This window comes from Chinchilla lanigera, unplaced genomic scaffold (genome assembly GCF_000276665.1).
Source record: "Chinchilla lanigera isolate Chin_1 unplaced genomic scaffold, ChiLan1.0 scaffold00049, whole genome shotgun sequence".
Classification (NCBI taxonomy): domain Eukaryota; kingdom Metazoa; phylum Chordata; class Mammalia; order Rodentia; family Chinchillidae; genus Chinchilla; species Chinchilla lanigera.
This window is the reverse complement of record NW_004955450.1, coordinates 8,308,509-8,322,029: the sequence shown is the minus strand read 5'-3', so window position 1 is coordinate 8,322,029 and position 13,521 is coordinate 8,308,509. Positions and strand designations below refer to the sequence as shown.

The 13,521-nt window shown below is 44.8% G+C and overlaps 1 protein-coding gene across 7 annotated transcripts in view; it reads left to right on the top strand.

The window, feature by feature from the left end:
* Positions 1-13,521, top strand: part of Map2k5 (mitogen-activated protein kinase kinase 5) — a 250,682-nt gene that overhangs the window by 136,229 nt on the left and 100,932 nt on the right. For 6 of the 7 annotated variants that reach the window (XM_013518967.1, XM_005393686.2, XM_005393688.2 and 3 more), the window contains exons 14-16: positions 828-901; positions 1,864-1,914; positions 11,630-11,701. In XM_013518967.1, coding sequence (XP_013374421.1) covers positions 828-901; positions 1,864-1,914; positions 11,630-11,701 — 197 coding nt within the window. The remainder of the gene's footprint in view (positions 1-827; positions 902-1,863; positions 1,915-11,629; positions 11,702-13,521) is intronic. The other variant, XM_005393687.2, reaches the window with a different exon arrangement.

Genomic DNA, 13,521 nt, shown 5'->3' with positions numbered 1-13,521 from the left:
TCTGTCTGGAATAGTTAAGTTTAGATGCTGTATTAAATATAGCCGGTTGTCTGTCCTAGACCATTTTTGCCATTGAGGATGAAGCGCTGAAGCAGGTGCTGCTGTCTACCATCTAAAAAGTCGTGTGCTCCTGTCTTGCTTGGATGGTTTTTGTGGCCTCCCTGAATTCCAGAAAAGGCTCATTGTTGTCACTGAGGATGTTTGACAGAAGCCCTTTGTGTCATTATTTACCGACTGACTGCTTTGGCAAAAGCTATGTCAGTTCTTTTGTCAACTGTAACCTCAGTCAGAAATGATGTAAGGGAGGAGAAGGATCACTGAAACAAAGACTGGTACATGCGCGCATACGCACCCGCAGACATCTTTTAGGTCAGTTTCTGAGTGTTATCTGAAATAGCGTTTGTCACGTAAAACATGGGAAATGGCAATAGTGTGTTCATTTTCTCGTTGTTTCACTCAGATATGACCTGTTACCCACACCATGTGAGTGGTTTTTCCCTTGTCTTCTTTTTGAACTTAGTGCCTCATAGATAGGGTAGGTAGCTTGTTGGTTATATATATGTAAGGTAAAGCTAACCCTTTTTGTGCAAATTCTTTGTAAGATTATACTTTCTGACCTTCCTGCTTTTCCTGAAATGCTATAGTGAGGATGATGGGTGTATTTACTGGCCTTGGAAGCTAAGCTTTGATTTGTCTTTCACTTGAAATAAACCCTTGCCTCTCTGGAAATTTACGATTCCAATATGGTATGTTGTGCATGTGTGTTTTTCAAAACAAGCACTATCGATACGGGATGGGTGACATGGGCTTGTCTGGTTCCTTTTTAGACGTGAAGCCTTCCAATATGCTCGTAAACACGAGAGGACAAGTCAAGCTGTGTGATTTTGGAGTAAGCACTCAGGTGGGTCTGCTCTCCTTCCGGCGTGCTGTCCCCTCAGCAGCATCCACTTTTATTTGCAGCCCCCTCTCTAGATTGAAAAATCGCCGCGCTGCCAGACAAACAGAAACTCTGCATCTTGTCCTCGGCTGGGAGCGCGTTATTCATTTTTAATCTCCGAGCGAGTTTCCTTCATCAGAATATGATTGTTCATTGTTTAATGACAGTAAAAACTGCTGATATTGTAATTACTACTTACGAATAGCAAACTTCATTGATATGCAGCTTTGATATGAAAGCTTTCTGGCCAGACAAAAGGGAGGGCAGAGTGGGAGCTGTGCCTGGGGAGCCCAACTGGCCCACAATAAAAATTAATATTGGGAGCAACAATGGTGGAGGGCCATTACAATGTGCAGCACAAATTTTAATTAATTTCCATTTTGGGCCTCCCCTGAGAACCCCGGTGATAGTGACCCGTGAGCGTGCTGTGATGTTGATTTGAATTGTAGCCACCTTTACTCCCAGCCAAACACGAAGACCAAAGCGAAGGTCAGCATCATATTATGAGTTGTCAAAGTCTGTTATCCCTCCAGCGTATTTAGTGTTCATTTCATCCTGGTGATGCGCGGGGCTCTGGTCACATCTTGAGCCATCTGACTGAAAGCGAGTGTGTTCAAATTCTACTTCAAATGGATGTTTTATATCAGGCGGGTTTGGGGTACTAAAGCAATAAGCATCCGCTTAAGTGAATTGTTTAAGGTTATCTGCTATAAACCGTAATGCTGCGCTTGTTTAAATTGGAAATCACATTCAAAAGAAAAGAGAGATTTAATCATTTTTAATGCCTTTGTAGATAAATTTGTTCCCTTTTCCATAATTTTTAGTTGATTGATAGGATTGATGATTGTAGGTTAAATGAGGAATAATTGCCCATTTTATTTCCACATTATCTTTATATTGTTCTAACAGACTGTTTTGTCTCATAGCTGGTGAATTCTATAGCCAAGACGTATGTTGGAACAAATGCTTATATGGCGGTAAGTAAACTTATGCAAAAATAACATTTAAAACCAACATCTTTATCTTTATGTACTTGGTAATGTAGAATTCTTGAATTAATTCCACAGCCTTAGCCTAGCAGATCGTAAATTACAAAGTCAATCCAGTCATGATCCGATTTTTAAATCTTTCAAAAAGACAGGAGGGTTTATGCAGGCGCGATCAACTTATCTGACTTTGTTGACTTAACTGGTCAGTTCAAGTGTGAAATTGCTGCATTTTGAAGTTTAACCCGACAGAAAAATTGTACCTTCTAGCATATTGGCTGCCTTTCCACACTGCTTATTTGATTAACCCTAAAGTGTACCAAGATGCCAGTCAATAAGATTGCTTATTTATTTCGAGGAATACAAACATGCTATGTCACCAGATCGGAATTAAATTACTGATGTGGCCAAATTTTATTTATGGATCTCCGAACATAAGGGTTTAGCAAGCAGTTCTCCTTAGAAATTGCACATCTATATTTTGTGTAGTTGTTGGATTCATATATATTACAATTTATTTAGTTTCACCAAAGTAAGTTTGCTAAAAATAAAAAGTAAGTGCACAGAATGAATTCAAAGACCAGTATAGATTTGGCATGGACCTCTTTTTCTTACGTTTCGAGTAAAGGAAGTTATTTGTGTCCAGGAACATGCTTTAGTTTATTAGTTTCCGTAATCACTTCAAGAATGGAAAAGGAAAAGCCAAGCAAGGAGCTTATCTACTGTCAGTTCTGGAATAAAATTTTCACTTTAACATTTTAGAATTAATTTTTATGATAAGGGCTCCACAGTTATGTGGGTATAATACTCCCTTTCAGTTCTGCTTGTCCTTGTGTATAGATCACAGAGTTAAATGAGTTTAGTATAGAATCACGGATCTTGTCCTCAGCCTTCTTTGTTTGTGTAGTATCTTTTTTGTTTGTTTGTTTTTGTTTTTTTAGAGACAGGGTCTCACTATGTAGTTAAAGCTAGCTTTGAACTCAGTACATAGCGCAGGCTGGCCTCAAACTCATGGCGATCCTCCTGCCTCAGCCTCCCGAGTGCTGCGATTACAGACATGCACCACCACACCCGCCTCATATAGTATCTTGATTAAAAGATTTTAATATGGATGGAATGCTGAACCTTATTCTCTAAACAAAACATTTCGTTTTCATTCAGATATCAAAATAGTTATTTTTTGTTTTGCCTTTTTTTAAGGAAAATTCATACTTTTTCAGTCTTTTAAATAGTGTGAGGGGGGAGGTAGATTATCCTCTGACGTCATCATACTCTGTTTTTATAAAACCTGATCTCCTGTCTAGCTCTACCAGATTGGATGAGATTAGTGAGCCACTTTACCGTTAACAAAGCCCCCCTGAATGCTAGAGTATGTCTTTGAAAGAATAGGGAACACTGCGATTTAAAAAAAACAAAAACAACTTCTCAACTGCCCATCATGTGCGTAGTAGCTTTAAATTGCTCTAATAATTAAATTGCATTACACCTAATGTACAAATCCAGATTACAGTTGTCTTTCCCAGGTGTACATTAAAGAAATTACTTTTTTCCTTTTTGTTTATGGATGAATGTGATGCATCCGTCTGTTAATTGAAAGTGTAAGGATTAGAATTATGAAACGTTAGCTCCGATCAGCAAACCTAAAATTGCTTTGCTTCTTGGTGAGTGAATCCTACTCATCAGCTGTGTAGTTCAGGCTGTAAAAAGCCTAAGACACCTAGCAAGAAAATACTGATGACCTGAGAGTGAAAGCAAGAGCTTCCCTTAATTGAGTAGCAGAGTATGCACGGAGGTTTGTGAGCTCAGGGCTTGGGGGCTGGGGACCATGGAAATAAGCCTGTGTCGCTATAGTATGGGTGTTAATTTCTGCCTTCTGCCTGTGGCCAGCCTCTTGAGGGAGAAGGGCTGGGGCGTGGGGGGGGATTGTTTATGCTTTTTTTTTTAAGCCATGGTAGCATTTCATTTTAGCTGGTCTGGTTTATAATTTTGACATCCCCAAGAGGCTGTATGCCAGGTGTCAGCAAACCACATCGCTCAGGCCTGTTTTTGTAAGTAAAGTTTTATCGGAACACAGCCATAGCCATGTGTTTATGTATTGGGTATGGCCGTAGCGGCAGAGTTGAGTAGTTGTAACAGCTGCAGCAGAGAACATACGGCCCACAGGGGCTGGGGATTTAGCTCAGCGGCACAGCGCCTGCCTGGCAAGCACAAGGTCTTGAGTTCGGTTCCCGGTACCGGAAAAAAACAAAACAAAACAAAACATATGGCCCACAAAGTGAAAAATATTTCCTCCCTGGCCCTCTGAAGAAAACGCTTTGCCAGCCCTTGGCCTGTGCGAGTCGGAGCTGTGTCTGAACCAGTACTTCGCAGTCCTCGGCCAGCACCACTGGGCACCTTGCAGCGGTTTGTCAGGGGCGGTGGAAGTGCAGGCCCAGATGGGAACCGGTGGCTGTTCGGCAGCAGTGCTATGCACAGCATCTTTAGGCGAGGAAATAAGAAATAAATACATTGAGAAAACAAGGAGGCGTGCGATGTGCAGCTTTGATTGGATTATCACAAACAGGAGAGAAAGAGGGCACTTAGCAAAAAAGAGTGCTCACTGAGGAAGGACGGACACTCAGAAGCGGAAGGCAGCCTGGCGGGGGTGGGGGATGAGGGAGGTATAATTAGAGGCCATTCCTGACAGAAGCAAGTGATACCCTTATTTTACATCCACTTCGCTCGCTTTTATTTATCTGTACTTCTGTGCGGTGATAATAACATCAGTAATAATAACAGCTCGCACTTAATTAGCACCATGTGCCAATCATTCTTCTAAGCTCTTCCGTGTATTAACGTGAAATCATCACAACAACGCCATGAAGTAGGTGGTATTATCTTCTCATTTTACAGATGAAGAAAATGAGGTAAGAGAAGTTACGTGACTGGCTTCAGTTGACTCAGCGAGTAAGTGGCAGGGTGGGAATTCAGACCAACGCGATCCACCTTGGGGACCGAGCTCTTCACGGCTGGGCTTTTCCCTGTGTCCCGGTCATTTCTGTGGCGCTTCCTGTGCTGGTTAGGAGCTTCATAGGGCCAGGGTTGATTCTGCTCACTCTCAGCCCTGTCCCTCCACCAGGACCCAGGGAATTAGTTCATGACAGCTCTCTTCCAAAAGTGTCATGTTCACTAATTATAAGCAGAGAATTTAACCTTTTTTATTAAGCTTCTTAATTATGCATCATTGTGCAAGACCCCAAATTACTAAATATAGCTGGTGAAACTGCTTAAGTATTGAAAAGAAAATAAATCAAGAAGAACCCTGCATGTGTAAACTGTTACCTTATTTTCCTGTAACTTCAAATGAAAGGTGCAGGGAAAATGACAATTAAAAAAAGACGGAAATTCCGGGCGTGGTGGTGCACGCCTGTAATCCCAGCACTCAGGAGGCTGAGGCAGGAGGATCATTGTGAGTTTGAGGCCAGCCTGGGCGACAAAGTGAGCTCAAGGCCAGCCTGAACTGCATAGCGAGACTCTGTCTCAAAAAGACCAAAAAAAAAAAAATACAGGGAAACGTTTATAACACCCTAAGTCATCTTAGTGGGGGAAAACCCTTCTGCGCTCATTAAGCAATACGGTTTGTAAGAGATTGGGAAAGCCATAATCCAACCCTATCATGGGCCAATCAGAGACAGAGACCTAGAAAGCAAAACATCCTGTACAAGGACATGTGCTTTTTAGGGACAAGTAATTATGTCTAATAGACACCTTCATCCAGAATATGGAAGACTTGCGACTGCTTTTCACAAGAATTTTGTCCAGAGGATTGTAAAGAGTCCAGAGGCTGGTGTTTATTTTAAATGAACCATTTCTCGAAAGTTTTAATTGTTAAAAATTTTGCCTAGTCTTGGGAGGAGAGGGGAAAGAAGGAAGGAAAAAGAAAAAAGAATAGAAAGGAAAAAATGGAAACAAAGCTTTTGTAAATAAGGAGAGGAAGGGGGAAAAAAAAGAAGAATCAAGATTTGCACAGGTTCAGATTCCCTGTGGTGAGTGCGGGTTGGGGCCCACACATTCAGAGTGGCTGATTTTGCATACTTCCCTAAGGGGTCAGTGGAGGCTTGGGATGATTGGTATCACCCTCTTGAGATTTCCCATTAGCTCTTTAGGGATGGGCCATCCTCTCCCACCCAGTAAGACTAAACTAAAACCACTAAGATTAAAAACACTCCAGGGCAAGATCCCTCTTAGCATAAGATCTCTCTGCCCTTTTGAGTCATCCTGAGATTATCGGCCCATCGGCTAGCCCTGCCTGCGGTTGTGCACACCGAGTTAATAGTGGCTGCCTGGAGTGTCTTTGTCTCTGCCTGTCCTGAGACACTCACCTCCCAGACCCCCTCCGTGCATTACTAAATTTGTGTCTGTTTCTTATTTCATCCTTTTGCCATAACCCTCATAAAGGCAGTTGGGGATCTTGGCCAAGTCCCCGATAAATGTGACCGTTATGTGCATTTAAAATGTACCAATAGGGGGCCCGGGATATAGCTCAGCGGCCTAAGCCTGCCTGGCAAGCACAAGGTCCTGAGTTCAATTCCTGGCACCAAAAAAGAAAACAAACAAACAAACAAAATGTACCAATAGGGATAAGGATTTAGCTCAGTGGCACAGTGCCTGCCTGGCAAACATGAGGTCTTGAGTTCCAATAAAATAACAAAGCAGCCAGGTGTGGTGGCGCACGCCTGTAATCCCAGCACTGGGAAGGCTGAGGCAGGAGGATCATTGTAATTTTGAGGCCAGCCTGGGCTACAAAGTGAGCTCAAGGCCAGCCTGAACTGCTTAGCGAGACCCTGTCTAAAAAAATACATAATACAAAAAAAAAAAATTAACAAAACACAGGCATATCTTTTAAAAACTACCAAAAAATTGAGAAGGGAACAAGGAGATGAATCTTTTGCAATAGGGTGGTGGTCCAAGGGGAGAAATGCGAGGGGTAAGGAGAAGAGGAGGGGAAATAAGTAGAATAAAGATGTGGCGTGTACAGGAGCCTAATAACCCCAATTACAAACATTATATGCCCCAACATGAACTAAGATCAGTAATACCAACAAGAATGAAAAATGGGGAAGGGGAATTGGAACAGGAGGGAGGGGGAGGGGAGGGGAAGTGGATTAAAAACAAAAGAAACAAGCTGCAGCACATACACAGGTAACCACACCCCCAGGTGATTGCAAGCTGCAAGCACTGCAAACGGGTACTAATTAAATAATCAGGAGTTTAAAAAAAATTTTTACTCTATTCTTAATGTGAAAGTCCCTAAAACTTTAACAAACTGTTCAGTCCTTGTTTTTGCATTGTAGTTTTAGAATCAAATATGAAAATTTGAAATTTTTATGACTCACTGAAGTTTTGAAATTAATTTTTAAAATGTTGCTCAAATATCCTTAGGGATCAGAAATTCAATCGAAATGGCTATTCTTATCTTCTGAATGTTTTTGTATTTTGGTTTTTTACTCAAGTCATTCCAGTCCTTGGAAATGTCTACCTGGAATAAAATCTGTATAGGCTGGGCATAGTGGCACACGCCTGTAATCCTAGCACTCAGGAGGCTGAGGCAGGAGGATCACTGCAAGTTCAAGTCCATCCTGGGCTACATAGTGAGTTCAAGGCCAACCTGAACTACATAGCAAGACCCTGTGTCCAAAAAATTAATTAATTAAATAAATAAAACCTATGTAGAGCATACACTGTAGCTCAGCTGGTCACACTCATACTGTGTAGTAGAAGTGACAGAGGCCAGGGTTTACACTCCCACATGGCACAGAGAGAGTGGAAAAACCTACACACCTTCCCCTAATCTTCGCACAACCCATAAATTATCATTATCTCCATTCTACAGATAAGGAAACCAAAGGTGAAATAACTTTAGCCCAGGTTCTTGGAGTTGGCACCTAATAAGAGACAAGATTTTAACTAGGACACCAGCCCCTAGTTTCTTTGAATAGCAGGTTAGATTATTGGAATCAGCTCTTTGGTTGAAAATAATGCTAGTTTAAAAAGTTTTAACCATCTCAAATGCACTGGAGAGCTAAAAAGATAAAGGGGCATTTCCAGGGAATTTTCTCCTATTTATTTATTTATTCATTCATTCATTCATTCATGCTTATTAGGGAATTGAGCTCAGAGCCTTGCCCGTGCCAGGCAAGGTTTCTACCACTGAGCGCTCTCCTCAGCCTTTTTTATTTTATTTTGAGACAGGGTTTTGCTAAATTACCCAGGCAGGCCTTATACTTAAATTCTCCTGCCTCAGCCTCCTAAGTAGCTAGGATTACAGGCAAGTGTCATCACACCTAGCCCATGACAATTTTTGAGTGAAATCCTACAATAGAGAGGAAAGCAGAATGTCAGAGCACCAGAGTGCATCTTTGGATACCATACTCAGGCCAAAGACGCAGCAGAGTCCAGGGCCCACCCCAGGCAGAAGCTCTCAACAGAAATCTTCCCTGTTGTGTGCTGGAAGCCCGAGGAGTGTGGCCTTAGTGTAGGGGCAAAAGAATCTAAAGCTGCTCCTCCTCCTGCTCCCTGGGAGCCAAAGAGGCTTCTCCGACCTCAGCAGAGAAGCAGGCTGGGGAAAGGCTGTGACCAGAGACGACGACCTCCGCCACTCATTTGTGGCCTGCATAGACGCCCGTGTGAGCTGAGTTGGGAAAGAAGTTGGATGCCGGGAACTGGCTGAAGGCGGCATGTCCACTGAAGGTCTCAGAGAACCTCTCTCAAATACTATTCAAGAGGAAGAACTTGCAAGCAGTCAAAGAAAATCAGACACAAAAACAAGGCTGCCTAAGAAAAGCCAGGCACAACAAGCAGCAGAAACAGATGCACACAGACTGTTCAGATCCCACATTTCAGAAGCAACGTAGCAGATCTGAGAAGGTCTGAAAGAAAATTTCCAGATTAGAATTCAAAACTCACTGCCTTTGATAGCCTGTGGGACACAACAGAAGCAAGAGTAATGACAGGATCTGAATTAGGGCAGTCTGACTCTGGAACCCTCATTTAACCAGTACGCTGTGCTACCTATGAAAGGATCTTGCCAACCCAAACATAAATAAATAACAGAAAACAAACCTGCCGGGAACAGGGGCGCATACCTGTAATCCCAGCTACTAAGGTGGGGGCCAGCCTGAGCAACTTAGCAAGACCCTGGTTGAAAATAAAAAATAGAAAGGGCTGGAAACATAGATACAGGTGGAGAGCCCCTGGGTTAAATCCTCAGTGGAAAAAAAATTCCTGTCACCATGATGCACATTTTGATGACTGCTGGCCTAAACAGTTTGCACTGTCTGGTTAGTTTTCGGAAGCCTAACTCTGAGCTAAAACTTCTTTTTCGGAAGAGATGAGGCACATACCTTGATATCTTTCTGCTCTTGACAAGTAGACCCCGGGGTCGTAAACAGACAGTTCTGGAATCAGTTACATACGCGCCCTGTGTAACTGCCCAGTCACAGCTGGAGGGAGTGGGGTGTGAGCACCAGCTTGAAGCCACAGCCTTTGCGGAGCCACTGTGACTTCCGCATTGTGGATCCCTACCCGCCGACTGTTCCTGTTAAGAGAAGGCAAGGAGTTTGGTTTGGTTTGCTCTTCACTGAAACCTCAGTACAGCTGTGCTGCACATGAGTCTGTGTTTGTATCACCCAGTCCACCCCGCTGACAGCTGCTTTGTGAGAAAGGAGCCCCAGCCTTCGTTGTTTCACGGCCCGGGGTCCATCCCACACCTTCTTTCAGTATTTCAGCAGTGTGATAGCCATGGTTGGGTTTGCTGCATTTTGATTTGGAGGAGGGGGAGAGAGCAGGCCGCCTGGGCATCAAGTGTGAGACTAGCTTTGAATTCTGCAGCCACAGGCTGTCACATCCTGGCTCTGAAAATTCAAACCAGATCAGGGCTCATTTTGTACCTCAGGCAGTGGCCGGGACCTGTGCGTTTCCCTGTCTACCTTACGCATTGTTTAGAATCGGGTGCCACAGCTTGCTGGGCAAGCTTGCGGTATTTTTGCTCTAACATTGCATCACAACAGTAATCTCATTTTTTGGTGGTTGTTGTTGGCTCTTTGCCAGGATTTTTCTGACAAGAGAGTGTCAGGATCTCACCCTCAAGGAGCTCTCTTATTTGCTACCTGATATCTATGAACATCATCACTTTTTGTATTTTTTCTAATTTAATTTCCTGTGCTTGATTTTCAGTTTGCAGTCCGCATTTGCTTTGGCAGTTCCGCGGGCAAATGTAATGAATGTGTTCAGTCCCGTTGCCAAAATACTCTGTATGTGGTTTCCCCTTCTACTTGTGTGTTTGCTTTTTGTGTGCTCGGGGTGCAGTGCTGTGTAGTGCTGACTGTCAGCCAGTGGAAGGAAGAATAGAGAAATCTTAAGTGACTGGAGCTGAATGTAGCAGAGAATCACCCGGAGAACTTATGTTTTAAAATGAGGATCCCCAGAGTGCCCACCCACTGCCCCAAGATTCTGATGCAGGAAGTTCATCTTGGTAAGCCCCTCAGGCAGTTCTCTGATAGCTGTCCAAAGATAGCGCAGTAGAAATACTCGCTAGATCAAGACTAGCTTCTGTGACTTTCAGTTCCGGGGACAGTTTGACAGGCTGGAAAGGATTTTGCAATCAGATACAAGTAGGTTTGAATCCTGGCTCCGCTGCTGGACAGGTCACTTAATGCCAATCCATAGCTCCAGGCTTGGTCACGTCTCAGGCCTTCCCTCTGTAGAGGGGAGCCTGTAGCCTTTCCCTTTGCGAGGTTCCTGGAAAGCATTGAGGGTTCAGAGCTCCTGGCCCATCATCTGACACAACCAGGTGGCACAATCAGTGCGGGGTCATTGCTGCTGTCCTTGTGTACCAGTAGCGCATGCAGCATTTCATGTGGTCAGTAAGTAAACTAAATGTCTCCAGGCCTCATTTTCCTCATCTGTTAAGTGGGGATGATGATAATAGCAAACTCGTATGTGTATTTGTGAATCTGAAGGAAGACATGCATGAAAAGCACTTAGTGCATACGATGATGGGATGGCTGTGGCAACAGGCCTGTTCCCATCACTGCTGCAGCTCCATATGAATAATCCTAGTACCTGTTGGGCCAGCAAGTGTGGGTCCTTATCCCAGCCGTCATACCTGTCTTCAGCCTTGACCAATTATTCCACCTTTTCGAGGCCTCAGTTTCTTAGCCATTTGTCCGTGTGTTCGTTCTGAGCCCTCCTCTGAGCACCCTACTGAATGCCAAATCCTGAAGGGCAGATCAGAACGCATCTCTCAGTGTAAAATTACTCCCGTTGAAGCAGAGTGTGTGTGTCTTACAATGTGTCTCGAATCCATGATGGGTGATATAAAGCATGGGACGCTAGGTGAATGAAGGTACAGGAAGTGTGAGTGTTCTTCACACTAATCTTATTCTTTCCACTTCGCTATAAGCTTGAAATTATTTCTAGGTAAAAGGTCCTTCCAGGATAGACGATTTGATGAGATTTTACACATATGCACTCATATTTAATTATATATCATTTCCGGATATTTTCAGTGTAATCCACACATACATACACACGTGTGTGAAATTGCTTTGCCATCCATAAAATGCTGCAGCGGTGTTGGTGCCCCCCCCCCCCCACCGAGATGTGCAGTGTACGTTTTTCCCAGAATAGCACATCACCTCACAAAGTCCTTTCTGCTTTCTTACAGCCTGAAAGAATTTCAGGAGAGCAGTATGGAATTCATTCCGATGTCTGGAGCTTAGGAATCTCTTTCATGGAGGTACAGTGTTGGTTACAGACACTTCTAAGCATGTTTGCACTCATGTTCCATCAGGAAGAGTGGAGACTTTGAAAGGAGAACATTTTCATTGTGTTACGTGCGCGTATGCAGAGTTTGACCCTACAGTCCCTTCCCTGACACCCTTGCGTGGTTACGGACTGAGTCGGGTCATTCTAAAGCACTGCTGCTCGTGGATGTAAGACAGATGCTGAAGTGCTTGTTATCACAGATTTGAAAGGCAGCTAAATCCCAGTCTGAATCTGAAGAGCCTGTGTTCTAAAAGAAGGGCTCCAGAAAACAGCTGTGTGACAGTGGCTTTGTAGAATGCACGTCTGACACCCAAAGGTGACTGCAGTGCTCTGATTACAGCCCACTCCTTTGGATGTGTAAGTTCTGTGTTTGTGTAAAGCCACCTCGTTCCAGTATGGTCAGCTCACATGGGGGGGGCATGCTGGGGGGCGTATAGCATAATTTCATACTGTTATTCTTCAGTGCTGTATTTAGAATGGACTTTATCTTAGGTGCTAGGTGCAGCCCCACTAGGACTCGGCCTGAGATTTCTTTAAAATGGCCATCTGACCGCTATCACAAGGACAGCTGGCCCAATCGGAATTACAGTAGTACAGAGCCCTGGTACGCACCAGGGCTTCAAAAATGCTTTGTCAATTCCACTGATTCAGATCAATTAGAAGAAGTAGAAGAGACTCTAACAAGTAGAAAGGACTCTTTAAATAAGGTCAGGGAGGTGCAGTCACAGTTTTCTCACAGCCCTTTCTTGAGTCAAATACTTTTCCTGTGCTTTTCGTAACGCATGAGTGCTATCACCTTTGCAAGAAAATATCTTCAGACTTAATTCACTTGCACGGTGGAAATAGAACAAAAGTAAAGTGTTCAGTGCTTATGAAACCATATTCTCCTGCTTCTTCACAAAAGAGCGCCCAAGAAGAAATACGGTACATGCGTAGAAGTTCCCGGCGAGAAGCAGCTCAGAGCTCAGTCTCGCACAAGTCCTGATGGGCCTGCTCTGTTCTCTCGTTTCTGGGGAAACCAGCGCTTTCGATCCCTGGGACTCGCGTCTTGCCATCATATAATTCCCCTTCATTCACTGTGTTTTAGAGAATAACTGAGAGGTGACGTGGTGTAAGCTAGGAACCCCGAAGGGCGTGGAAGGCCTGGCCTACAGCTCCGGCTTTGCCACTCGCTTCCTGGGCGGCCCTGAGCCCACCCCTGCTCCTCCCTGGGCCCAGCTTCTTCGTCTGTAAAATGAGAGCCACTTCAGACTGACTCCCTACAGCTCTGCTGCTGCCCCTCCTGCCCTTTCCTGAGCTTCACGCAGCAGCCGTGGGGGTGCGGCTGAGACAGGGACGCCCCGCGCATGGCACAGAGCGCAGAGCTCAGCGTCCCATTGGAGCAGAACCAGCGGGTTCCAGATGTGGAGCGCGCATCTGTGCACGCTCATCCCCTCCCGACGCTTACACAGTGGAGCCCCTGCCGCCCGGCCTCGAGGAGGGCGGGTACAGACTGAGGCAGGGACTCCGCTCCTCACCCTCGAGGAGTACATCTCCGAGGGAAGGGCGGGGCTCGAGGGCAAGGACGCAAAACCTGTGCCGACCGAGCGAGTGTGTAGTGTGGGTGGTGACGCAGCCTGTGGAGAACAGGAGAGCAGGTAACGCTTTACCCCCTCTGGTAAAGCGCTGTGCACGCGGAGACTCGAACGCCGCGGAAGGGGGGAGCCACCTGGTAGCAGCCAGCGCGAAGGCACCGGGCTGGGTGCGCTTGGCACACACAAGGGAAGCGCAGACCGGTGAGGCTGCCGTGGA